We start from the raw sequence: 25139 nt of genomic DNA, 5'->3' as shown, positions 1-25139 counted from the left end.
ACGGTGTCAACCGTGGCTCAATGGTAGTGTTTTCACTCAGAGTCAGAAGGTTGTGGGTTTAAGTCCCACTCCAGAGACTTGAGCACAAAAATCTCGGCTGCTACTTCCTGTGCAGTGCTGAGGGAGTGCTGCACTGTCAGAGGTGCCGTCTTTCCGATGAGACGTTAAACTGAGGCCCCGTCTACCCTCTCAGGTGTACGTAAAAGATCCCATGACACCATTTCAAAGAAGAGCAGGGGAGTTCTCCCCGGTGTCCTGGCCAATATTTACCTCTCAACCAGCACCATTAAAACAGATTATCTGGTCATTATCTCATTGCTGTTTGTGGGACCTTGCTGTGTGCAAATTGGCTGCCATTTCACAGTGACTACACTTCAAAAGTACTTCATTGACTGTAAAGCACTTTGGGACGTCCTGAGGTCGTGAAAGGCGCTATAGAAATGCAAGTCTTTCTATGCGCAATCTCATTCAAGATGGCTGGAATGGGAAAAGGGGAAAAATTCACATGGGTGCTTCTCTGGGATTAAGGAACATTGTTGAGGAAATCATTACTTTTAACCTGGATTTCACAAGTTCTGGTTTGTTCAATTTCATAAAGACTTTGATCATACTAGACAGGGGAATGAAGATTTTAGTTGCTCTTATCCTCAGTATGTAGTATACCCGGCAGCTAAGTTTCTTTCAACTTTTTTTATGTCCCCAAAATTTCGAACTCCCAGCAACTGGCGGTTCTGCAGATCCCCTGGCTGCTGACATGATTAAAAATTCATTTTTGAATTTTCTTTTCTCCTTCCTGGAGAGACAAAAAAAATCTTTCTGCAACAAACTATAATCAGCATGCTTGGAGACCAATTTTTTTTCTTAAATGTTTTTTTTGCCTCATAACCTTTTGTTTTACGTTGACGCCTATTCTGTTTATTTTACAAAGCAATGAATCAAAGCATTTTTCTCCCAAGTATTTCATTTGTATTTTAGTCTGGTTATGGCAAGGTATGACCACAATGTTAAGATATCTAGAGATTAACTCCACTGTGCTTACAATTGCAGTTTTATGAGACATGTTTGCTCTGAGAACCTTGACATCCTGTTTGTGAATGGTATGTAGTGCTGGCAAGTTTGCTGACTGGCATCCAAGGTATACGAGAAGGTGATATAGATCTATCCTTGATGTAAAGTTTGCCCTGACACGGAAATGGAATGTCACTTATGTTTAACCCTTTGAAGATTCCACTGGCATTTCTCCTTCCAGATAAAAGCCCATCCAGTCAGTACCTGTTAAGAACCAGTTCAGAACCTTCTGCCACTGGGTTAGAGAGTTTATCCAGTGAGTAGCTGAGCCATACAGACCAGAAATATCCCAGTTCAGTTCCCTTTGAGAGTTATCTGGAGCAGTGGTGGAACACTACAATTGATCTCAGCACCCTGGATTAGGGAGGGGAGGAAAAACTAATGTTCCCATTCCTAATCACTATCTTGTGCCCTCTGCTGAAACATGCATGTGTGTCTGTGGACACTGGGTGGGGAGAGGATTGCACTTCGAATATCCGACTGGCACATGCTAGTTAAGATGACACATTAAGAATGGCCTCATGAACGAGGTGCTGGATGGCAGCCAGGATCCATTGAACCGTACCTCAATGTGTGCCAGCACCGTCTAGAGGAAGAAGGTGGGGGGAGGAAGAACCAGCAGTGCAATCGGATGAAAGTCTCTCCTCTGTGCTGGCTGTAAAGAGTTTGGGCAGTCTTCACCCAGTTCCATGTGTGCATGGTCTAAGCATGGAACCGTCCATAATTCAACACTGATTGGCATTGAATTACCACTATCTGGATAGCTATAAGCAGCAAAAAAAAATTCATTCTGATGCCATAGGGGGTTGAGACTACAGCACATTGTTGGGCTTTACTTATCTGAGGGTACGATTTCCGCAGGGGTTCTCTCAATCTCCCACCATAACTTTGGCGGAAACCCAGGAGAAAATGTATAAATGGCCGTTTACAGCATGTTTCCAGGATTTCCGCCAATCTTCTGCTGAAGTTACAATGGGGGGTGGGGTTGGTTTAAACCCCCCTGATCTCTACATGACCTGGGAATATATAATTTTAACACTGGTGCCCAAATTAGAAAAACTTCCAACCTGTGCCACTGATATCTCCCCTTACTGAAGTGAATTAAGTCACAGTGGCCTGGAGGAGTAGAAGCCAGGCTCATGTCCATGATTTCCCACCTACCGAGTTCCTGAGGTCAGGCACTTCCCTCAAGCCACTAAAGTGCAGCAGACATCAGAGTAGTGTTTGGCATGGCCTGGGAATTGATCAGCCACTTGCCCTATTGTCCAAGATAGTGTCAGCACAGATAAACCCAAGAGGAGGGGAAAAAAATACCAATAAAGACAGCTTCACTCAACAAAATGGGTTTTGGAGTCTTTACCTGTAAGTGCCACAACTTTTTTTTAAAGTTGTTTTCTCCCCTCTGACGCTCTGGCTAAATTTTGTCTTTGGCTAAGATGGCAGATTAGAATGCCTGCTTCCAAACTGCTGCAGAGGGGAAAGACTGTAAACCGATGAAAATTCCTGCTTGCTTATGATTTTTTTTTCTTTTCTCCCTCCACCCCCTCCCCAAAATGAGGGAGATAACTGGACTTCACTCAGCAGCTCCTTGTGTCGCATAGCTCAGTTGAATGGAGGTTCAAACCTTCTTCCCATTATTCTACAGTACTCTGTTGATTTGATAGACTAGACAAGACGCGGTGAGACATTTCCAGCAGAGGCAAGGAATGATCGAAGGGAGATGTGACTCGTGCTGCACTTGGGCATGTTCTCAGCAGACAATTAGAGGGCTCGGATCAGGTCACCTCACTGCCAAGGATTTGTATGTAACAGGGGAGAGCGCCAGGGAGAGAAGAGAAGAAAGCGGAAATTAAAAACAGAAAATAACTTCATTAGAAATGGGGATGAGGGAAAAATAACAATACATGAAGTAATTCTTGTAAATCTTGGACGATGGAAATCCTCAACAAGGCTGTCTGTATTCAAAGGCCCGAATCCTTCATTTAGCAGCTTGTGCAATGGTGTGGAAAGTTTAAGATGGCCCTCTCGTTCCCACAGCTAATGCTTCCCTTGCTGAAATAAGAACCTCCCAGATATTTGTTGGTGGGAGAAGGAGAGGGTTTACACACAAATTCAGGAAAATGTACAAGGAGGAACATTTGTAACTTTTTTCCTTATGTATAGCAAGACAATTCCTGGATGCTTTTTTTGACAGATCTGTTGCTGTTTTCATTAGGTATATGCAAGCATTAAAAGCAGTGAATTCTGGGGTTCAACCCAACTAAGCGACTAACTTAACCGTTTTAGACAAGCATGAGGTGTTTCAAAATCAGTGGAGTAGCATCTGGATGCACTGTAAATGATCAGTGATTTTTAAAAAGGATTTAAAATATGTGTTGGTTTAAATCCAGCTGATAAGACTGCTACTGCTGCTGGAGACTGCACACGGCCCACCCAGGACTGAGAACTAGGGCAAGTTGGAGCTATTGTGTGTCCCTTATGACGTTATGAAGAATAGGAAGTATTGTGACTGAGAGGGGGGTGGACAACCTTTTTCCATCCATGTGCTAATACTCCTATAACTTCCTGGCCTCTAGGAAGTGCATGAGAATTCTGCTGACCCTCCCTCCTTTTGGGGAACCACCTTGACTCTGCTCTCCCTCCCGTAACAATATAGCTAAGGCGAAGTACTTGCTGGCAGGCATTAGCTTACATCCTACCACTCCACGGTGGAGTGCACAGGGCATCACCATTGAGAAATTCTTTCACGGACACTTTCTCCCCTCCTCTACTGAGGGCTCAGACTCATGCTGGGCTATGGCTACATGGGAGCCAGCAGTCCCCGGTATCATACCCAAGTGGCCATTTTTTCATGCATGATTCGGGATAGTGAGTGTTTGCAGGTTATTCAGTGAGTGTAGCCGAATTATCATGTCCTAACTAACTCAGCACAGATTGGGAATCGAAGCTGTGACCTTCTAGTTTGTGTGACTTGGTTCTACAATGAGTAGTGCCTTGCCCACTAAACCATCACTAGGGTTTTTTGAGGGGTCGACTGGTTGTCTGGCATATTCAGAAGCCCATTGTCATGTTTGAATCTCGAAACTAAACTACTGAAAAACCTACATCTGTTTGCCCAATACAGAGTGCACACTCTCTCCCCGTAGAGAAACAATCGTCTTATTTAAGTCCCGAGAACTTTGATGCTTGTTGGCAAAGGCGAGGCTTGGGAGGGTACTGGGCTACTGCAGGAGTTTAACTGCTAAAACTGTGCAGCTTACCAGTACAAAGCACTAGTAGCTTCCTGCTGCTTGTCCAGATAGGATCACTCTACCAACTAGGGCATTCACTTGCAGGATTATCTGAGGCCAAATGGGAAGACTGTCAGCCTCCATTGCCGGGTCTTACCCTCCCCAGGCTCCATTAGTGAGCCAGGTTAGCGGGTCAATCATCAACAGTGCTGTGGAATACCACAGACCTGCCTGGTTCTGTTATCAGATTATCGAGTCTGTCACGGGGTTGACTTGGTTCTGAACTTCCGTTGCCAGGCGTGTCATCTTAGAGCCACCGAACCCCCAAAGGACCCTGCTCACCTCCTCCTTTCTTGCCTCCCAAAGGAGGATAGTCAGTAGTTAATTGTTAGACAACTGAGAAGCGTGGACAGCAGGTATCTGGAACATCCTCACGAGTGGCACAGTGAGCAGCACCACTAACCATGAAATGTGTGAGCACAGTGCCACCATCCTCCGGACCACAGTATGGACACACACCATACTCTATTGAACTGTGATTCTGCCAGGTTGAAGGTGCTACAAGCCCTAGATATATGAGCATGTGTTTTCCTGCCTGGCCCCCCAGCTAGTGCCTTCCAGCAGCTGTCAACCCAAGTTTACAACAGACATTTGCCTTTAGCATTTGGTAGGACCTTCTTAGGGCAGCTTGTCTCATGCCAGCCACATTGATGTTCTAGCGCTCTATATCAGGCTTACTCATCATCAACTTTCTAAGAAGATACTGACCTAGGTACAACAGTGAGTCCAAGTGGAACAGCTATTCAACTATTGGAGCCATCACAACCAAGCCAATCCTGTCTTCACCCAATATCTGCACACACTTAATTTCCAGCAAAGTTTGCTGGATAGCAATAAGGAGTTTAGGCCTTGGTTGTTTCTAAACCAACCGAACTTCTGAACTGTCATTATACCCAATTCAGAGGCACTGATGCCAGTTGTATACCCTGACTATTAAGATCAAGTACCTTGGCACAGATCAGGGATCATAACTGGAAACGTCCTGATCTGTTGGGGTCACTGAACCTTTTGAGGGGGAGGGGGGACAAAACATTTGCTGAAGCACCTTTAAAAGGCAAAACGGTTACCACAGTAAGAGTGTCACTGCTGAATTTTACTGATAATTCACTTTCAAATTGTTAGTGATCTAGAGTGTGATTAAGGTGGAATGCTGCTTTCAAAACAAGCCAGGTGTTTCTGCACAGATTCAGTCAGCAGGAATGGTCGGCAGTTAACATTGAAATCTACTTACATATCTGATGCTCTTAGATCTTGATAAATGGGTAACTAATTTGCCAAGAATGTTATTTTTGGAGCAGCCTTTTAATGGAGTGCTTATAAAGAGCCATTTGTAATATTTCTACCTTGACCTATTTAACTACTCATGCTACAACTGAATGTAAATGAGACATTTTATTGTATAAAATATTAACTTCAGACTCCCCTGATGACTCAGTTGGAAAAGCCAGTGTAGAGCTGAGCCATACAGGCCAGCAGATCCAGGTCTGATTCCTGGTCTCGGTTGAGTTAGCTGATCTTGGGGGTGATGCAATTGTTTGAGAACCTTGGGGTTAAGGATGAGAAAATGAACCAGAGTTCCTGCTCCAGATCACTGTCCAGTGACACCCCCACCCCCCACCCATCCCGGCAGGAATCTGCTGTGGTAAATGATTTTGACTTTCCGTCAAGCCAGAGAAAACTAAAACGTTGACTAAAAATGCTACATTTAGTGTGGATAAATTAAATAAAACATATCCTGCAGGGTTCAAAACTCACTGTAGCTCCATGTGGGCAAAATACCAGCCAAGCTATTACATTTGAGGCATTAAACCCATTTGAGTACAATTTTGTTCACTTTTTAATGACCCACTCAACCTTTCTTGTCTCTGTTTTACTGATCTGGTTGATCATTCTCCTGGGCTCCAAATACCTCATCATGAACCAGTCTCTCTCAACCTTTCCTGTTGCTCTCTTATCAATTTATGGTCATTTTTCCCCTCTCGTTGCTCCTGAGGTCCAACTAGTTCTGCCTATATGTTGTCCCTCCTTCCTGAATCCTCACTGTGTTGAAATCAAGACTCATCGCACCATCTCCTACTCAAACTCAGTTTCTCCCAGTGGAAATTGTGGACCTCCTCACCACTCTGTCTCTTCCTCCTCACCACTCTGTCTCTTCCTCCTCACCACTCTGTCTCTCCCTCCTCACCACTCTGTCTCTTCCTCCTCACCACTCTGTCTCTTCCTCCTCACCACTCTGTCTCTTCCTCCTCACCACTCTGTCTCTTCCTCCTCACCACTCTGTCTCTCCCTCCTCACCACTCTGTCTCTTCCTCCTCACCACTCTGTCTCTTCCTCCTCACCACTCTGTCTCTCCCTCCTCACCACTCTGTCTCTTCCTCCTCACCACTCTGTCTCTTCCTCCTCACCACTCTGTCTCTTCCTCCTCACCACTCTGTCTCTTCCTCCTCACCACTCTGTCTCTCCCTCCTCACCACTCTGTCTCTCCCTCCTCACCACTCTGTCTCTTCCTCCTCACCACTCTGTCTCTTCCTCCTCACCACTCTGTCTCTCCCTCCTCACCACTCTGTCTCTCCCTCCTCACCACTCTGTCTCTCCCTCCTCACCACTCTGTCTCTCCCTCCTCACCACTCTGTCTCTCCCTCCTCACCACTCTGTCTCTCCCTCCTCACCACTCTGTCTCTCCCTCCTCACCACTCTGTCTCTCCCTCCTCACCACTCTGTCTCTTCCTCCTCACCACTCTGTCTCTCCCTCCTCACCACTCTGTCTCTCCCTCCTCACCACTCTGTCTCTTCCTCCTCACCACTCTGTCTCTTCCTCCTCACCACTCTGTCTCTTCCTCCTCACCACTCTGTCTCTTCCTCCTCACCACTCTGTCTCTCCCTCCTCACCACTCTGTCTCTTCCTCCTCACCACTCTGTCTCTTCCTCCTCACCACTCTGTCTCTTCCTCCTCACCACTCTGTCTCTCCCTCCTCACCACTCTGTCTCTCCCTCCTCACCACTCTGTCTCTCCCTCCTCACCACTCTGTCTCTTCCTCCTCACCACTCTGTCTCTCCCTCCTCACCACTCTGTCTCTTCCTCCTCACCACTCTGTCTCTTCCTCCTCACCACTCTGTCTCTCCCTCCTCACCACTCTGTCTCTCCCTCCTCACCACTCTGTCTCTCCCTCCTCATCACTCTGTCTCTCCCTCCTCACCACTCTGTCTCTCCCTCCTCACCACTCTGTCTCTTCCTCCTCACCACTCTGTCTCTCCCTCCTCACCACTCTGTCTCTCCCTCCTCACCACTCTGTCTCTTCCTCCTCACCACTCTGTCTCTTCCTCCTCACCACTCTGTCTCTTCCTCCTCACCACTCTGTCTCTCCCTCCTCACCACTCTGTCTCTCCCTCCTCACCACTCTGTCTCTCCCTCCTCACCACTCTGTCTCTCCCTCCTCCAGCTGCCGCCCCCCCAAAATTTATAGGGTTTTAAAACCCAAATTTGACATCACCTAATCACTACTTCCTTTTCTTCTGCTTGTTTTAACCCTGGTGTCCAGTGCCTAGGCCTTGGCCCCTCACCCAGGTTCCTCAAAATAACATTTTTCCTGAGTGCCACTCAATCCTAAAAGCTATCTGTCTAACTTTGAAATTAGCATTATTTATTAATATAGCTAGATTTTTGCATCCATTCTTAGTCAATGAGCTCGATTATCCTCCCCTTTACTGCGTTGAGGGAGGAAAATCAACCAGAATTAGTTTCACACGACCTTGCTAAAGGTCTGCCGCCAATCCAGCAGAAAAGGAAAATCTACCCAATGGGTGATAAATCTAATTCATAATTTTCACTTTTTAGCTTCATTGGCACTTGTATAAATACATTTTAAAATCAAAAGGATGGGGAAGGAATTGAAAGTGGGCAGCCCATCCTCGTTACCTGCCTACTGCCAATAGTTTTTTTAAATGTAATTGGTGTGAGAAATTTTAATTAGCTTTGTGATAAATTACAACAGAAGATGCGTGTCAGACTGGTACAGAAAATAAACTAACAGGGGCACTTGCTGCTTACCTCCCAACACCACAGGCGCAAGTGTATTATGTCAGCTGTGATGTAAGTGATTTATCTTAAATGACTCAGTCCCAGCATGTTTTCTATTTATACAATACATCCCGTTGAGTTTTTTTCCCTCCTCTGCTGATTTTTCTATTTCGAAGGTGGTGAATCATCTTGTGGTAGGTGTTAGCGGTCCTATGGTATCTTGCCCAAGTGGCCTTTTATCAGCTGTGATCCTGGTCAATGAGGCTATGGTTATTTAAATATAGTGGTGGTGGAGGGGGAGAATGGTGCATGTATCCACTGAGCCATCAGGTGGTTCTTATCGACATCCTCATTAATGAAATGTCTGCACTGTACCATTTTTATATTAAACAAAACCCTAACATAACAGTGCTACTATGCATTGTGCACTTACGATGCTTGGAATCAACCCAATCTGTATACGTAAATTTTAAGTTAACATAAACTACTAATACATTCACAGCACCCTCCAAGTTTCATAAAGTTGGATTTTTTTTTACTTGTAAAGCCTCTCCTCTCAAATTGACCTAATTTGCAGATTCAAGATGTATCTAATTAACATAACTGCTCAATGTCATCCTATTAGCATAATTAATATACTCTCCATATTGCCTTCTGGGTGAAGGTGTTCACATTTTGTTAAGTCCCTGACTGATGTGCATGTCCCTATTTCCCTGAATCTGATGGTCCCTAGGTGGCCTGTCAATATTAACTGGCTTCAAGCACAAGCCATTCTGCCTTGTTTCTGGTTGTAAGATGTAACAGTCCTAATGAACTGGAAATGCTAACTAGGTTATGGCAGTGAACTCTTTTCACGGCACCACAAAGTAGAAGTCTCGCCATCCGCACAACCTTTTAAAAATGAAATGGTTGCAGAGAATTCTGCGTTTGGATTATGTTCTGTTTCTATAGTGAGCACTGGTATAATACTGAGAATTGGCTTGGGGGAGTTACTGAGCCCACTGCTATGAGGGTTATGAATTAGCATCAGTACACAAGAAGCCCTTATCCGGGAGGCTCAGCAATGTATGTTCGTTCATCTCCCTTGTGCTGCTGGACCCAGTCATTTCAGTCGGTTTCCTCTGATGTTATCAACATTCATTGTTTAAAAAAAGCAGAAGTAGACTGGGGAACATCAAAATGTTATTAAGGTTGATCATAATTCTCTAAATTTGATCCCTTTTAAAAGGCCATGATGTGGAGATGCCGGTGATGGACTGGGGTGGACAAAGGTAAGGACTTGCACAACACCAGGTTATAGTCCAGCAGTTTTATTTGAAATCACAAGCTTTCGGCGCTTTCCTCCTTCGTCAGGTGAGTGAAGGGTTCTAAAAACGCATAGCATATATAGTCAGAGAACAATGCCTGGTGATTACAGATAATCTTTCCAGCTGCCCCTTATCACCCCTCGGCTGGGAGACGATCACAGCAATCAAAGGTGTCGTTGGTGTTCAGACAGGTTAGCCACGGAAAACATTACATCCCAGTATACTGAATACACAATCGGTCAGATCACAAAGACAGAGAGAGAAAGAGACCCGAAAGGCAGAGAGAGAGAGAGAATGTCCAGTTGTATTAAAAACAGATAACTTTTTTCGCTGGTGGGGTTACATGTAGCGTGACATGAACCCAAGATCCCGGTTGAGGCTGTCCTCATGGGTGCGGAACTTGGCTATCAATTTCTGCTCGACGATTTTGCGTTGTCGTGTGTCTCGAAGTTCCGCCTTGGAGAACACTTACCCGAAGATCGGAGGCTGAATGTCCTTGACTGCTGAAGTGTTCCCCGACTGGGAGGAAACCCTCCTGTCTGGCGATTGTTGTGCAGTGTCCGTTCATCCGTTGTCGCAGTGTCTGCATGGTCTCGCCGATGTACTATGCTCCGGGGCATCCTATCCTGCAACGTATGAGGTAGACAACGTTGGCCGAGTCACAGGAGTATGAACCATGTACCTGGTGGGTGGTGTCCTCTCGTGTGATGGTGGTATCTGTGTCGATGATCTGGCATATCTTGCAGAGTTTGCCGTGGCAGGGTTGTGTGGTGTCGTGGACGCTGTTCTCCTGAAAGCTGGGTAATTTGCTGCGAACGATGGTCTGTTTGAGGTTAGGTGGCTGTTTGAAGGCGAGTAGTGGAGGCGTGGGGATGGCCTTAGCGAGGTGTTCGTCGTCATCGATGACATGTTGAAGGCTGCAAAGAACATGGCGTAGTTTCTCCGCTCCGGGGAAGTACTGGACGATGAAGGGTACTCTGTTGGTTGTGTCCCGTGTTAGTCTTCTGAGGAGGTCTATGCGATTTTTGCTGTGGCCCATCGGAACTGTCGATCGACAAGTCGACTCGCATAGACCTCCTCAGAAGACAAACATGGGACACAACCAACAGAGTACCCTTCGTCGTCCAGTACTTCCCCGGAGCGGAGAAACTACGCCATGTTCTTCGCAGCCTTCAACATGTCATCGATGACGACGAACACCTCGCTAAGGCCATCCCCACACCTCCACTACTCGCCTTTAAACAGCCACCCAACCTCAAACAGACCATCGTTCGCAGCAAATTACCCAGCTTTCAGGAGAACAGCGTCCACGACACCACACAACCCTGCCACGGCAAACTCTGCAAGACATGCCAGATCATCGACACAGATACCACCGTCACACGATAGGACACCACCCACCAGGTACATGGTTCATACTCCTGAGATTCGGCCAACATTGTCTACCTCATACCTTGCAGGAAAGGATGCCCCGGAGCATGGTACATCGGCGAGACCATGCAGACACTGCGACAACGGATGAACGGACACCGCACAACAATCGCCAGACAGGAGGGTTCCCTCCCAGTCGGGGAACACTTCAGCAGTCAAGGACATTCAGCCTCCGATCTTCGGGTAAGCGTTCTCCAAGGCAGCCTTCGAGACACACGACAACGCAAAATCGACGAGCAGAAATTGATAGCCAAGTTCCGCACCCATGAGGACGGCCTCAACCGGGATCTTGGGTTCATGTCACGCTACACGTAACCCCACCAGCGAAAAAAGTTATCTGTTTTTAATACAACTGGACTCTCTCTCTCTCTCTCTCTCTCTCTGCCTTTCAGGTCTCTTTTTCTTTCTGTCTTTGTGATCTGACCGATTGTGTATTCAGTATACTGGGATGTAATGTTTTCCGTGACTAACCTGTCTGAACACCAACGACACCTTTGATTGCTGTGATCGTCTCCCAGCCGAGGGGAGATAGGGGGCAGTTGGAAAGATTATCTGTAATCACCAGGCATTGTTCTCTGACTATATATGCTATGCGTTTTAGAACCCTTCACTCACCTGACGAAGGAGGAAAGCTCCGAAAGTTTGTGATTTAAAATAAAACTGTTGGACTATAACCTGGTGTTGTGCAAGTCCTTACCTTTTAAAAGGAATACAGGTGTATGATGTGGTGGAGTGGCATGTACTGGTTTAAATATGCAATTCCCCACATGTTGAGTTCCTGATCTTGGCTGTGAAATTGGGATAAGCAACGATGGAGGCTATGTGTCTCACCGCAGGGAGGGAAAATCAGAGGGAAGGTCACTCTGGCAGCTCTTGAATACCTCTTGGCTGCTGGTACATTGGCCATGGATTGGGAGCAGCATGCTCAAGGGCAGCAATTGGTATCCTTCAGCCCCCTATTCATTTTTAGGTACAGGAGTAACTAATGAGTTCATTAAAAAATCATCCTCTCCTACTTTATGTCTGAGTAAGATGCTTATTTTCCTTTGAAAAGTATAATGGGGAAAGGAATTCAAAATTTATAAGGGGATAGATTTTCAACTTGGCCAGGGTGTAAAGCTAGCGTGGTGGATCATTATAGAAACCGCTCAATTTTCATTTCCATTGAGATCACTTGGACACTTTCTATAACGAGCAGCTAGCAGCAACGTTAGTTTTATGCCCAGGCGGCAAGTTGAAAATCTATTACAAGGAGCTGGAGATTCCATTTCAGAAGGGTAGGTCTTGTGATTTGAGCTCATTAATGAAAATGTACAAATTTCTTCTTCCTATATTTTATCCTGGCATGCTGATAGCAATTTTACTAAGATCAAAACTGCACATTATAAATTGCAAATACACGTACCTATGAAGTTTCAATGGGACCTTTTGGGCACAAACACAGCAGTGTTTCTTACATTTTGTACAGGAAAGAAGTCCTGACTTTACAATTGGCATATCGCCCTACCAAATTAGGGTTTGGGGCATTGAATAAGAGAGAGATGCTGATAATCGATCCTATAGTTTGCGACCCAGTGATACTGCTGTAGCTAGTTAAAGGCTTGACATCCCTGAATGCTCTGGTTCAAACTCCAGCTCTGGCAGATTCCCAATCTCCTTGTCACATGTGTGATGATTGTCAGTTCGCAGCCAGGTCACTCAGTGAGACTCCTCACAATCACATCCTGTCTCCAAGAGGATATTTTAATGAAGTGTCCTTCCTGAGGGAAAAATTGACATTTCATTTGCTCACCTCACAGGGCAAAGCAAGGAAAGCATAGGCTGCCAACTCCAACTGCTTCCCCCTCCCCTTCCTAATTTGGGAAGCAGTAGCAACCTAGGAGATTACAACCAAAACATTACAATAACAATGAGACTAAGTAAAAATAAATAAAACTGGAAGGTTGCTGTTGTGCTTTTCCGACTTGTCAGTGTGGAACAGGCCTGGGGGCAGTCATTCTTTCTGCTCTTCGATGCAGGTTATTTTTTCCACTTTTGGATCAAGGGTTTCAGCTGGAAAAAGTGGATCTTAACATATCATGGCCCTAAAACAGATGCTGTGGTGCAGATAATCCAACACTGCCACTCTTGTTAAAATTGAAGCAGCGCTATTGTCAAATTTTCTCCAGTTGTGCAATTTCAGTTGTTGATGGTATATTGTGCAATTTGGGCTTGCGCAATTCTTTTATATCCCCCTCCTGCCCCTATTCAAAGGTTCTACAGTACATTTTTGAAAGCCTAGAGGTAGAAATTCCTCAGTGTGCTATTCTTAACGAATTGGTTCATGTGTTCAAGTGAATTTCTGTGCTTTTTTTTAACAGTTATTAACCAGTCAAAGCACACAGAGGAATTTCAACCCTTTGAGCTTCTCAGAATCTAATTTTAAGTGACTTTTAAACTCAATAGAAATCTCCAATCGTTTTCACCTGGAAGGGGATGTTCATGATTGATGTTTTTCTCTTGAGGAGAGGGTGGGATGTTAAGGCTTTAAACACAGATTTTTTTTGTTTTGAGTATCCTTTTCAGTTTGCTCTTTGTGCATTTACGGAAGCTTAAAACAGCCTCTCTGTGGATAAGAGCACGGCCTGCTGTGGTACTGGGCTATACAGTTCTAATTTTGATTTCTGATCTCAGCTGGAACAGTGGTGGGGGTGCTACAATTGTCCTCTGCGTCCCTGAGCAAGATAGAGGTTGGCATCAGCCAGTGTTTCTGCTCTTGCTTCACTTTCTAACAGGAGGCACTGGATAGCTGAAAGTCTGAACATTCGGTGAGGAAAGGATCCTGCTTGGCTGTGATGTTCCCCATTGTTAAATAGTCTACAGAAGCTCACTGTTTAGGCTTACACATGAAAAATGATAGCTTGGATAAGGTACCAGAATGACACCTAGCTCAGCCTCGGGAAAGACATGATTTTTTTGGACTGCACTATCTTTCATAGTACCTTATTAAGTGTCAGCTCAGTTCAATGGGAGCACTCTCCCCTCTGAGTCAGAAGATTGTGGGCTCAAGTCCCCCTCCAGGACTTGTACACACAATTTAGGCTTACACTCCAGTGCAGTACTGGAGGAACGCTGCCATCTTTTTGGATGAGATGTTAATCCATGGTCCCTTTCACCTCAACGGGTGGATATAAAGGATTCCATGGCATGGCTCAAGAAGAGCAGGGTAGTTCTCCCAGTGGCCTGGCCAACATTTAGCCCTCGACCAACACCACAAAACAGATTATCTGGTCATTTATCTCATTTACAGTTTGTGGGCTCTTGCTGTGCGCAAATTGGCTGCTGTGCTTGCCTACATAACAACAGTGACTACACATCAAAAATAGTTCATTGGTTGTGAAGCACTTTAGAACATCCTGAGAATGTGAAAGGCGGTAAACAAATGCAAATCAGTCTGAATCCACATTGACGACATTGGTAAGAGGACCACCAATGGGCTGCAGTTAGAAGGAAACCCAAGAACTTGTTAGGGTCCAGGGAGGTGACAATGAGGTGGCTCAGGAGGCAGTGTGCCAGGTCTGGTTCAGTGGGGTGCTTAGTGATTTGTTTTAATGTGAATATGTTTATAGATGTCAAGCAGTACCTTCTGCCAGTGGAGCTGGATCCTTGCCACAGTACTTATTTTTTAATATGCTTTGATGTGCTTTGCAATAATTTGAAAACTGATTCTACATTTTAAGATCGGAAGTCCAGTTGCCTCTCAAAGGTTGAAATTTGCTTCACAAATCTTAACAAGTAGATCTTTAACTGCATGTGTGTCATCCATAGGCACCCATGTAGATTTCCGATCTGTTTGTTTTGAGTGGATTTTATTCATCCCTGTATCCTGGGGAATATTTTACTGTAGAGAATGTTGATTGTTAAGACAGGTGCAAGATCCTATGGGAATAAAATAGGATTCATTGCAAAGGTTTCTGAAGGTTTCAGTGCTTTGAATCTTATTACCTTCCTCAGGCTTTGGCCAGAAGTCAGCAGATAAATACTGTCAATGTTTAATTAGCCTCCTGCTGGAGTCCACTGGGGTTATTAAACTGCTCAGATTGTAGAGACATGACTGGTTCACTCAGACATGCTAAATTACACAAGCCCAGTACAGTACTCAGTGGTTTTACACCTTTCTCAGCTGCAGGATTGCAAATGTGCAATGCAGCCTTTTTATTTTCTCTGCCAATTTTCTTCCCTCCCCTCCTGAAAATGTTTGCATTACACCCCCCACTACCTCATCCAAGTGTTGGCAGGCTATTCAAGCATCGGAAGCATCACAGCCGAACCCCTCCTCATCTGACATCCACCTGGATTGCATTTGGGAGCAGAAACGCTGGTAGTTTCCCCCCCCCCCGCCACCCCAACCCTAAGCTGAGATCAGCTAACTCAGGGATGGAAACCTTGGCACAGCTACTCACTGGATACACTGAGCCATTGGAGGAGCCTGTGTAGCCCTTACTATCATGCTCTAGTATACCAGCTTGATCTATGGTAATAGAACTTGCCAAAGCAGGATGAAATTTGAAAAATGAAATAACCAAAAGTAACAAAGAAAATGGAAAGAGCATTATCAAGCAACAAAATGTAAGCTAGAGATTGAGGGAAAATATATAGAAAACAGTAGCTGATCCATGTCAGATTAGACTGACGGACCTACTCATGACTGCGAGCTCATGCACTGTCAGTACTTCATTCTCCATGTCACGGCTTGCCTGCCTTTGTTGATGTATCAGCTGCTTCTCTGATGGTTCAGTTGGTAAATACACCACTCTGTGTGGTACTGACCAGGAAGGCTGTAGGCTCGACCCCTGGTTTGTGCTCAGTTAGCGGATGTCAGTTAGAACTGTTGTGGCATTCTTTTCCTAAGCCCCTCCACCTTGCTGAATCTCTCTCCACCTTCTAAAGCCTGCTTGTTTGACCACGTCTTTAAATGGCTCTTGTAACTCCTCTCTTAAACTCCTGCTTGGTGCCTGTTTTTTGCCCGCACCGCTCTTTGCAAAAGGCATAAGTGTGTTTAATATTCAATCTTTGCCAGATGTTCCGGTTCCATTTTGTCTGAACTCTAATCTTCCTTTCAGACAAGTACTGTAATATAATAACTGACTGCAGGGAGTGATTACAAGGCTGTAATCTAATTGGAGAGTTCAAATGACATTATGAACCGTGAAAGTGGATCTCAAGCAGTTTGTTTTATTTATTCAGTAAATGTTTTTATTATATTCTCTGCTGTTACTCTCTCTCTCTTTTTAACCACTCCCAGCTCTCTGCCAGAGACTATACCCCAGCTAAGAGGATGATCAAGCAGCCTGTTCCCAAGCCTGTCCTGATGTTTCCCTGTGAATAGTTTGGGATAACTTGTCATCTCCCCATCCGCACCCTCCCACCTTCTTTTCTTTGTGGAAGTGGGTGGTATTTGATGCTCACTTCTGGTGGTATGATCAGTTATTTGCCATGCAGCGATACCCAAACATGGGCCTCCATCCTATCGATCTGTTGCATAGGAGCTGCCAGACATGGTACCACTGTGCCAGCAAACTACAAGCAGTTCATGAACATTAGTTAAACCTTGACATTGGATTGAAGCCTCAGTGTTGCAGTTCTTATGTTGGTGTATTTAAAAAAAACACTTCATTCACTGGTAATGGCAGTCTTGTCACTCGGCATGTTAGTGTGTTGGTATCAATGTGCTCTGGGAAAAATCACACTTCAGTCCATTCACTGAATTTACCACCTCAAATTGGTTCTGCCACTAATGTCATCAGTTGCAGCCTTGTATGCATCAGTACTTCATAATGTTATACAAGTCAACATGCACTCTCCACACACAGCCCATACTTGGAAGGACAAAATCTATAATTGTATTTCTGAATGTTTTTCATGTTTTCAAGTAGGCAAAATATGAAAATTTCACACTGTCACCACGAGGGTTGAATGGAACTGACTTTCTTTAACATTCTGATGGTAGTTTTCTAAAGTGCAGTATTAATACAATCTAGGTTACTGATGTTCTATTTCCCAGTGTGTTTCTAATAATAGGTTACTGTATGTGTAGCTATATTATGACAATTGAGGTGGTGCAATTGAAATTGCCACTTATCCTGGTTTTAAATTTTAAAAACTGGTGCATACATACAGGCCACAAAAAGTGTCCCCGAACGCTGCACCAGCTAGCAGACATGGCTGAAATTGAGTCCTCCACAGGACAGTGGTCCAGCTGTATGTTTGAGTGGTTTGCACATCTGGTTCACAGTTCATTTCTGTAGCAGATGTCGAATGGCAGTATCCCTCCATTAAAATGCCTGAATATTGCAATTGCTCTAATGGATAAGTGCATCTAATACTGAGTCATACAGATCAAGATGGTCTCTGGTTTAATCCCTGATCTGACCCTGGATAGCTGATCTTAGCCATAGTGGTGATGGGGACACTACATTTGATCTTGGTGCTCCTGGCCTAAGGAGAGCAAAAATTACCCAGGGTTGCCGAACCTGAGCACTATCTGGTAAGCCCAGCTGGCAAGTGTGCGTGCACAACTGCCAGGTGAGGACAGATTGAGTTTAGCTGCACTATCCACCATAGTCTAATAGCCTGTTGATACTCTAGGCTCACACATGAAGAAAGGCATGAGGTACTGAAGGGCTGCAGGCAGTGATGGAACTGTGCCCCAGCAAAAGTTTGTGCCTTCAGGAGAGGTGGGGAGAGAAAGGCAAGAAATTGGAAGGAAAATAAATGCTTGAATACCACCAGCAAAAAAAAATCAAGTACTGTATTCAAATCACTCCTTTACCATTGAGAATGGGAAATGGGAGCTGTGGAACTTTCTGCCAGTGGCAAGCCCCATCGTGTGTCAATCAGAAACTCTCCTTGTTTTTTAGTTCTCTGCAGGTTCCTGTGGTAAAGTGATCTATGAGAGCAGTTGAGCGTGATGTTCATGGAGGGATTAAAGGGATTTGTGATGTCATTGGTGCAGGTTCACCGAGTTCTTACCTTTTATTGATCACAGGAAATTTCTATATCCAGTAAATATTCAGCAATCAATACCCAGGAGTGGTTGGAAACCAGTGATATCATTGAAGGCCAAACAATGGCACAAACCAGGAGAGTTAAACTTGTGGTGTTTACAGCCATAATCTGACCCTAAAATAAGCTTATACTGTTGCAATTGCTTCCATATATGTGTTCATGGGGTGGTCTTAATCTGCTTTGTGTCCTTGTCGCTGGCAATGTCATGGTAGATTGCATTGGCACATGCCCTTCCATGTAGTTAATACATGAGGACATCACATCGAAGATTGTGACAAAGTCACTACATTTTCCAAGTGAGAATCCACAGTTGATTATTGGCAATACCGATTTTTAGCAGTAGGTGCAGACTGAGTACAACCTGCACTGCTGTTACTGTTTGACATTACAGCATCAATGACCTGAAATGAGATGTCCTCGTAGATCATGCATATACGAAAAGGGTTGGAAGAGATTGTATTATTTGAGTATCTTAAAAGGACCGCTCTTAGCACTGATGATTTATTGTTCTTTTACAGAAGACTGATCAGACCTTGTGTGGCATGTGCTTGCCAGGTTTCGCATTTTAGTCTAACATCTGGGCCTGTCAGCTGGCGCTAATCCAAAAGCCAGCTTTGAAGATAATGTATAGGGACCGAAGTTGTTACGATGCTCTTAGATTGGGCAACTTACAAAGATTGGAGATAAGGACAGATTTGTGCAAAGGATCCGTTCCGGGAATACGGCAAGCCTGATCTTAAACAGTATTATTTATTAGTGAAAGATGGGCGACGTTATATAGAACATAAGTAATGGCTGAGAAGGTTACAGAACTGACATCCTGAACCACAAGAGTGAACCTCAAGCAGTTTATACAGTTGTCAAAAACCCATGAGTGTATTGCAGGCTTCCAGGCATTGTTTATATTTTATAATAAATAGTATTTTGGAGGGAGGGGGAAGAGAGTGATTACCTTTCTGTGAACATTTCTGTTGGATTTTTTTTCCCACAAAGCTTTTAATTTTTGGTTATCTACACTATGGCCATCCAATTTTGCTATGTGACTCTACTTCACTTGATAGGAAGTGGAGTTTTTTAAGACACAGGCGCAAGGGCCTGGGTTATAAAGGGCCGACAGGAATGCTTACAGGAACAGAGAATTTTACTGAGGGAAAAAGTACACTCCTGAATGCTCTGGTTCCTTCCAAAAGTAGCTATTTCCCACGAGTGTGAATCTAGGCAATTGGTGTAGGCAAGCCATTCGACCATGCCATGCAGTGCAGCCAGGCCCAAATTAAGTTTTTCCAGCAGGAGTTACTGGATAGTGATTGGGAACCCTGGTTGATTTTTTTTCCTTCTCCCTAGGCCACGGTTGCTGAGGGCAATTGTTGTGCCCTAGCTGATACCCACAAGTTCAACACATCAAACCTGGAGTGAACTTGGTCTGTATGGCTCAGTACCACACCGGGCAGTCCATCCACCCACTGAGCCATGGGATTGCTTCACACACCATTGGAATGTTTTAAAGAGCTATATTACTATGTAGTCATAAAACTTAGCGTATTAAGTAACAATCCTTTATTCATTTTAATCTTACAAACTGTCATAAATGGTTGACCCCCTTTTCAGGGTGAGCAGCAGTTATGTTTATTGGTGCCTTAAATCACTCGGTAAAGTTCTGATCATTACTTCAAGGCAAATATTTGAAGATCTCCTCTTGAGTCATAACGATATCTAGGGTTTTAATTCCTTTTTTATTTTTTATTGTGTTCATATTTTAACATGTTTACTGTAACTGTTGGTATTTTACTGTCTTGTGATGAATATTTGTTATTTGGGCTGGTGTGGTTTTCATTTGGGAATTTGTATTTTTATATGTCTGTAATAAACATGCACTATCATACCTCATTATTTACAATCTAAGTTGACAATTTTTTTACATAATTGTGATGGCAAGTACTGTTGCATGCTTTATACTTTTTTAAAAAATAAGTTTTTCTTCCCTGCACTCCTTCTCTAAAGGGACTAACTCCTTGGTGGGGTATGTCCCACAATATCGCACTTTAGTCGCCAGTATTCATGTGGGAGCCTATTCAACTATGGGAGGCACCAAAGCTGAATCCAACCCTGTCCTCACCTGGCATCCATACATGCACATTTCCAGCAGGGCTCACTGGATTGTAATTGGGAGCAGGAACGCTGGCTGAGGCCAATTGAATCACCCCTATTGCTGCCTTGGCTGAGATCAGCTAACTGCGCACAGACTAGGAATCTAAACTGGGACCTTCCTGGTCTGCATGGCTCAGCTACTCACTGGATAGACTAGCTGAGCCCTACAGATTACACATTTAATGTCCGTAAATTGTGACATGGTCAATGAAAGAATCTCATTATAGTGGAAACTTTCCTGGACGCGGTTGAGAGACATTGTATTTAAACAACGGGTCAGTGCACTGGCACTGCATGTCGGAACTGTAACACATCGTACCACAGAGTGACACGACATGGGTTTGCACCTGCAGTTCTCCACATGATGTAAGTTCCCAATCTTGCCTACTCCATCATGGAAGGACACTGAGTGGAAGCCATGTGCTTTTGCAGGGAGCTGGAGGCAAAATCAAAGCAGGAGTTACCATGTGTTACTCGCACAACCTCCATCCAGCCAGGAATACATTGACAATCCAGAGGCCTGGGAGAAAGTCATTTTCCTGGTAGGGGAGAGCAGAGAGGGCAATAATGATTAAATGAAAAAGCAGAAATCTTACTGAAGCATTTTGGCCCCACTGATGAATGATTACATTAACCACTTTTTACAGCCTGAACTGTTAGCAGCAGTGAGGATGTCAATCAAGAGGACATTAATGAGATTGTGATCTTTTAAACAACTTTAATTTTGACCAGCAGTGGTAGATTAAAATGGGATTGTTGGTGTCACAGCCCCAGTGGCCTAGAAACAAAAATAGGATCCACACTAGTCAATTATCAAAATAAGCACTTGCAATTCATAAAATGTGAGATTGTAACAATACAGGTATTCAACAAACTAGCTTTAAGACACACCTCAATCCCATTAGTATATTATAAGCTGTTGTCCCTGTCCCCACCCTTCCAGTCACACACCGCTGATCCCCTGTCATCTGCCTGAGCACCACCCTCCTTTGGGGCTTGTGCAGTGGCTCAACTGATCCCTCTGTGACTGACAGGTGCCAACATTTACCTGTCAGAGCTGTAACATCACTTCGTAAATTTGATTGTGTCCTTGCAGTGTTTCTTACTATGATTAAAGGTGGGGTTTTTTCACTTTCATTTGTATCAGTTAGCTTCCAGGCATTAACAAAGACATCCTACAAAATAGTTTGACCTAGGACCCCAAATAATTCATAATCCACTCCCGTTAACTAATTTAAAATTGTGCAACCTTGATGTTGCAACTTCTGTATGACAGCCACACTGACCCTCTTAAAAACTGGTTGTAAAAAATATCAATGAGTTTATCGTCCTTTTTATTTTCAGTGCAGTGGTGTTCATTTTAAAACATTTTACTTTTTAAATACCATTGGAGATTGTTGCTGAAATTGCCTTAGAGGGGATATGGGCCCCAACAGTTTCAGAGAAGTGAATAAGCAGCCATATCTGCAGGGCAGAATGTTCCCTGACTGACTAGGAATGGGGTACAGCAGTGAAATTCCATCAACAGTCATTAACCCCCAGGCGTTCCAGCAGTTTTCTCGTTTGATCTATGTATGCTAATTCAGCTCCTTCAGAGTCTTTGGGTCAATGACTTTATCTAGCCTATTTTCCCCCTAATGCCAATGGAAAAGCAGCTTCCTCTGTGGATGGTTCCATGGGTAAATCCACTGCCAAGTGTAGTGCTGACTAAGTCAATCGCTCGTCTCTGCTGTTAGCTGATCTTTGTCACAGCAGTAGTTGAAGCATTGCATCCCTGAGATGTGCAGGGGGAAAATGGCTCCCTGGGCGAGGCGCTTTGTGGTTGCTGCCACCTTACCACCACGACTCGCTGACTTCAGGAGAGCAGGAATAAATCAGTGGGAAAGTACTTTTTTTTTAAAAAAAGCATTCCAAGCAGCTAGTTCTAGAGCAGCACCAACAGAAATGTGTAAGTAAGCTGCTTGAATGTTCTCAAGTCTGGCCATTGATACCATAGAAACAGAAGTGGACAAAACCATAAGATCTTTTAAAAAAAACAGAAACAAAAGGCTGTCGATCTCAATCCTCCCCCTTGAATGAGTTGATTTTTTTTTTAAGGGTATAATATTGACTTTTAAGTGGTTCGTATCAAAACATCACATTGGAATACTAGAAATCCTTCACTCTGTTGCCATACAAGCCAAAAATTCCCGATGAAAATGTCCCTTCAAGTATAATTGGATAAATAGGATTTTGTTTTTTTTCCCTCCAGCACATTCCAGTTGATGGATTTTAACTGTATTTTCCATGTGCATTGCAGCCTTAACTGCAGAAGGTTGATTGCCACCTTTAAGTTCTCAATAAATCAACGACAAAACAGCAGGAAAAGACCCTCCTGTGTCTAATTTTGACATTAATGACCTAATTCATGGTGACCTAGTAAAGTCGGTTCCTGTTCAGTGAATAACCTGTTTCCCACAAAATTGATTTCATCTCTTGAGTATTCAATGGGCTCCTTCAGTTTGTGATGAAGATATTCACAGTTTTAACATGTATTGTGCTGCTGGCAGAATATTGCGACCATGCTGAGCTAGAAATCATGCTTTCGGTTCATTGGTTTCAACCACTTGAGGATGCCCTCTGTCTCTGTTGGACAACCTTTTTTTCATTAAGTTTATTTTTTTTTCTCATTTCTTACCCCTTTTCCCTGCTGAAGGCACAAACTCATGCTGGCAACCCGCCAGTACCTCCCCTATATAGGTGGTTAAGACGTACAAGTCCAGACAAATGAGTATTGCTCTGGCTATTTGACTGTGATGGGCAGCACAGCCTGATCATGCCCACACACATGCCTTTTCCAACAGGGTCACTAGATAGCAATCAGAAGTGGGAGCCCTGGCAGATTTCTCCCCCACCACCCCACCCACCCCCCCCCCGCCCCCATACACCCCCCCCTAAACCCAGGGGTGTTGAGATTGAGTATTACGGTTTCAATAAGAGACTTTTGAATTGTTAAAGTTTTAATTTTTTTTGTCACTGAGCTGGGGAACTTAATTTAATGAGTAAGTGCTGGGTGTCTAATCCCTGACTCTTTATCTTACAGATGATTCACTGGCCACCAAAACAGGTGGCTGTTTCCCTTCTAAAGCCATGGTAACACTGGAAAATGGGCAGACCAGGGCTGTGTCCGAGCTGAATCCTGGGGACTGGGTCCTAACGGTGGATGCGGCTGGCAAGGTGGTCCCCAGTCAAGTCCTGCTCTTCATGGACAAAGAAGAAGAGCTGAGGATCTCTTTCATTGTGCTGGAGACCGAGGATCCCCGCCAGCGACTGAAACTCACAGCAGCACACCTCATCTTTGTTTCCGATAATAACACAGACAGGATGGAGAACTTTAGGCCGACTTTTGCTAGCAGAGTGCAGACAGGTCAGTTCGTCCTTGTAAGGGAGGTTGGCTCAAGCCGTCTGCGTTCATCTAGAATTAGAGCTGTCTATGTGGAGGAGGACATTGGTGCCTATGCGCCACTGACATCTCATGGCACACTGTTAGTGAATAATGTACTGGCATCTTGTTATGCTGTGATAGAGAAGCACCATTGGGCACACATCGCTTTTGCACCTCTCAGACTCTTTCACTCATTGACTTCTTTGCTACCATCCCTCCACTCTAGGCATGGCAATGCCACGCAGGAAAATGGCATCCATTGGTACTCCAGGTTTCTCTACAGCTTAGGAGAGAAAGTTCTGGACAGAGACAAGTTTCACTCTTTATGAAGAGTTGCAGGACCAGGTCGGCATGGCCAGAGGGAGGTTGTGGATGGAGATACAAACTTTGTGTATCTGTGATACACCAGGTCCATCCACATAAGTACCTATATGGTCTTCAGCTTTAAGTGGCATTGCGGACTTCTAATTCTGTACAAGGGAACTCTGCTCCCCAGGGATAGAATTTATTTTATGTGTCAGTAAATATACATCTAGAATATATTTTTCTACGTCACATATATAACTTTTAATTGTCCCTCTGAATGTGTATACTTTAAATATGTTCCGTGGTTAATGTAATCTTGGTCAAAAACAAACCAGTTTGGGGAATTATTATAAAGTTTATTTTTATACTTCTGAATTGTAATATAATTTTTTGGGATAAAGTCAATATTAATAGAATTATGTTGCAGTATTTCTAATAGCAATGATCAAAGTATGTTATAATGTTTTGTTAATTTAATTTTGTTTGTTTTTATGGAACTAAAGTCTCTCTGACCCTTTTGGATTTTGTGTCTCCGTAGCCACTTTAACAGGAGTTGGGTCAGAAGGTGTTGCTCTCACTTGCTGTCTCCTTGTATCTATCTTTGTCTCTTTTTCCATATGTGTGTCTCTATATTTTTTGCTGTGTATCTATCTATATGTTTAACCTCTTTCACTCCCTCTCTTTCTCTCCCTCTCTTTCACTCCCTCTCTTTCTCTGCCTCTCTTTCTCCATGTTTCATTCTCTTTTTCTGTATTTGTCTTTATATCTGTCTACCCATATTATATATATTATTTTCCCCTCTATTTATATTCCATATAATATCCTCTTTATCTCTCATTCTCTGCCTATATCTCCATGTAATTTTCTTTACATCTGTCTTTTTTCTGCATTTATTTGGTCACTTTTTCCCTATCTCTCTTGTCTTGAGTTTTCACTCCCCATATCTCTCGCATTTATCTTTTGTGTAGAGAATTTAATTTCCAATAGTTTTAATCTGAATCAAATTCAATTAACCTGCAGATTGCACTATAACCTAGCTGTGAATTGGTCCATACATACATTACATTATCGTTTGCATGCGGTGTTGTAAACCTCAAGAC

At 43.9% G+C, this 25139-nt stretch overlaps 1 protein-coding gene across 1 annotated transcript in view; it reads left to right on the top strand.

The window, feature by feature from the left end:
* Nucleotides 1-24935, top strand: part of dhh (desert hedgehog signaling molecule) — an 81532-nt gene extending 56597 nt beyond the window's left edge. The window contains exon 3 of the mRNA XM_067976326.1: nucleotides 23392-24935. Within this exon, the coding sequence (XP_067832427.1) occupies nucleotides 23392-24062 (671 nt within the window). The 3' untranslated portion in view covers nucleotides 24063-24935. The remainder of the gene's footprint in view (nucleotides 1-23391) is intronic.
* Nucleotides 24936-25139: the final 204 nt, after the last annotated feature.

This window comes from Heptranchias perlo, chromosome X (assembly GCF_035084215.1).
Source record: "Heptranchias perlo isolate sHepPer1 chromosome X, sHepPer1.hap1, whole genome shotgun sequence".
Taxonomy (NCBI): domain Eukaryota; kingdom Metazoa; phylum Chordata; class Chondrichthyes; order Hexanchiformes; family Hexanchidae; genus Heptranchias; species Heptranchias perlo.
This window is presented reverse-complemented; position numbering and strand designations above follow the sequence as displayed.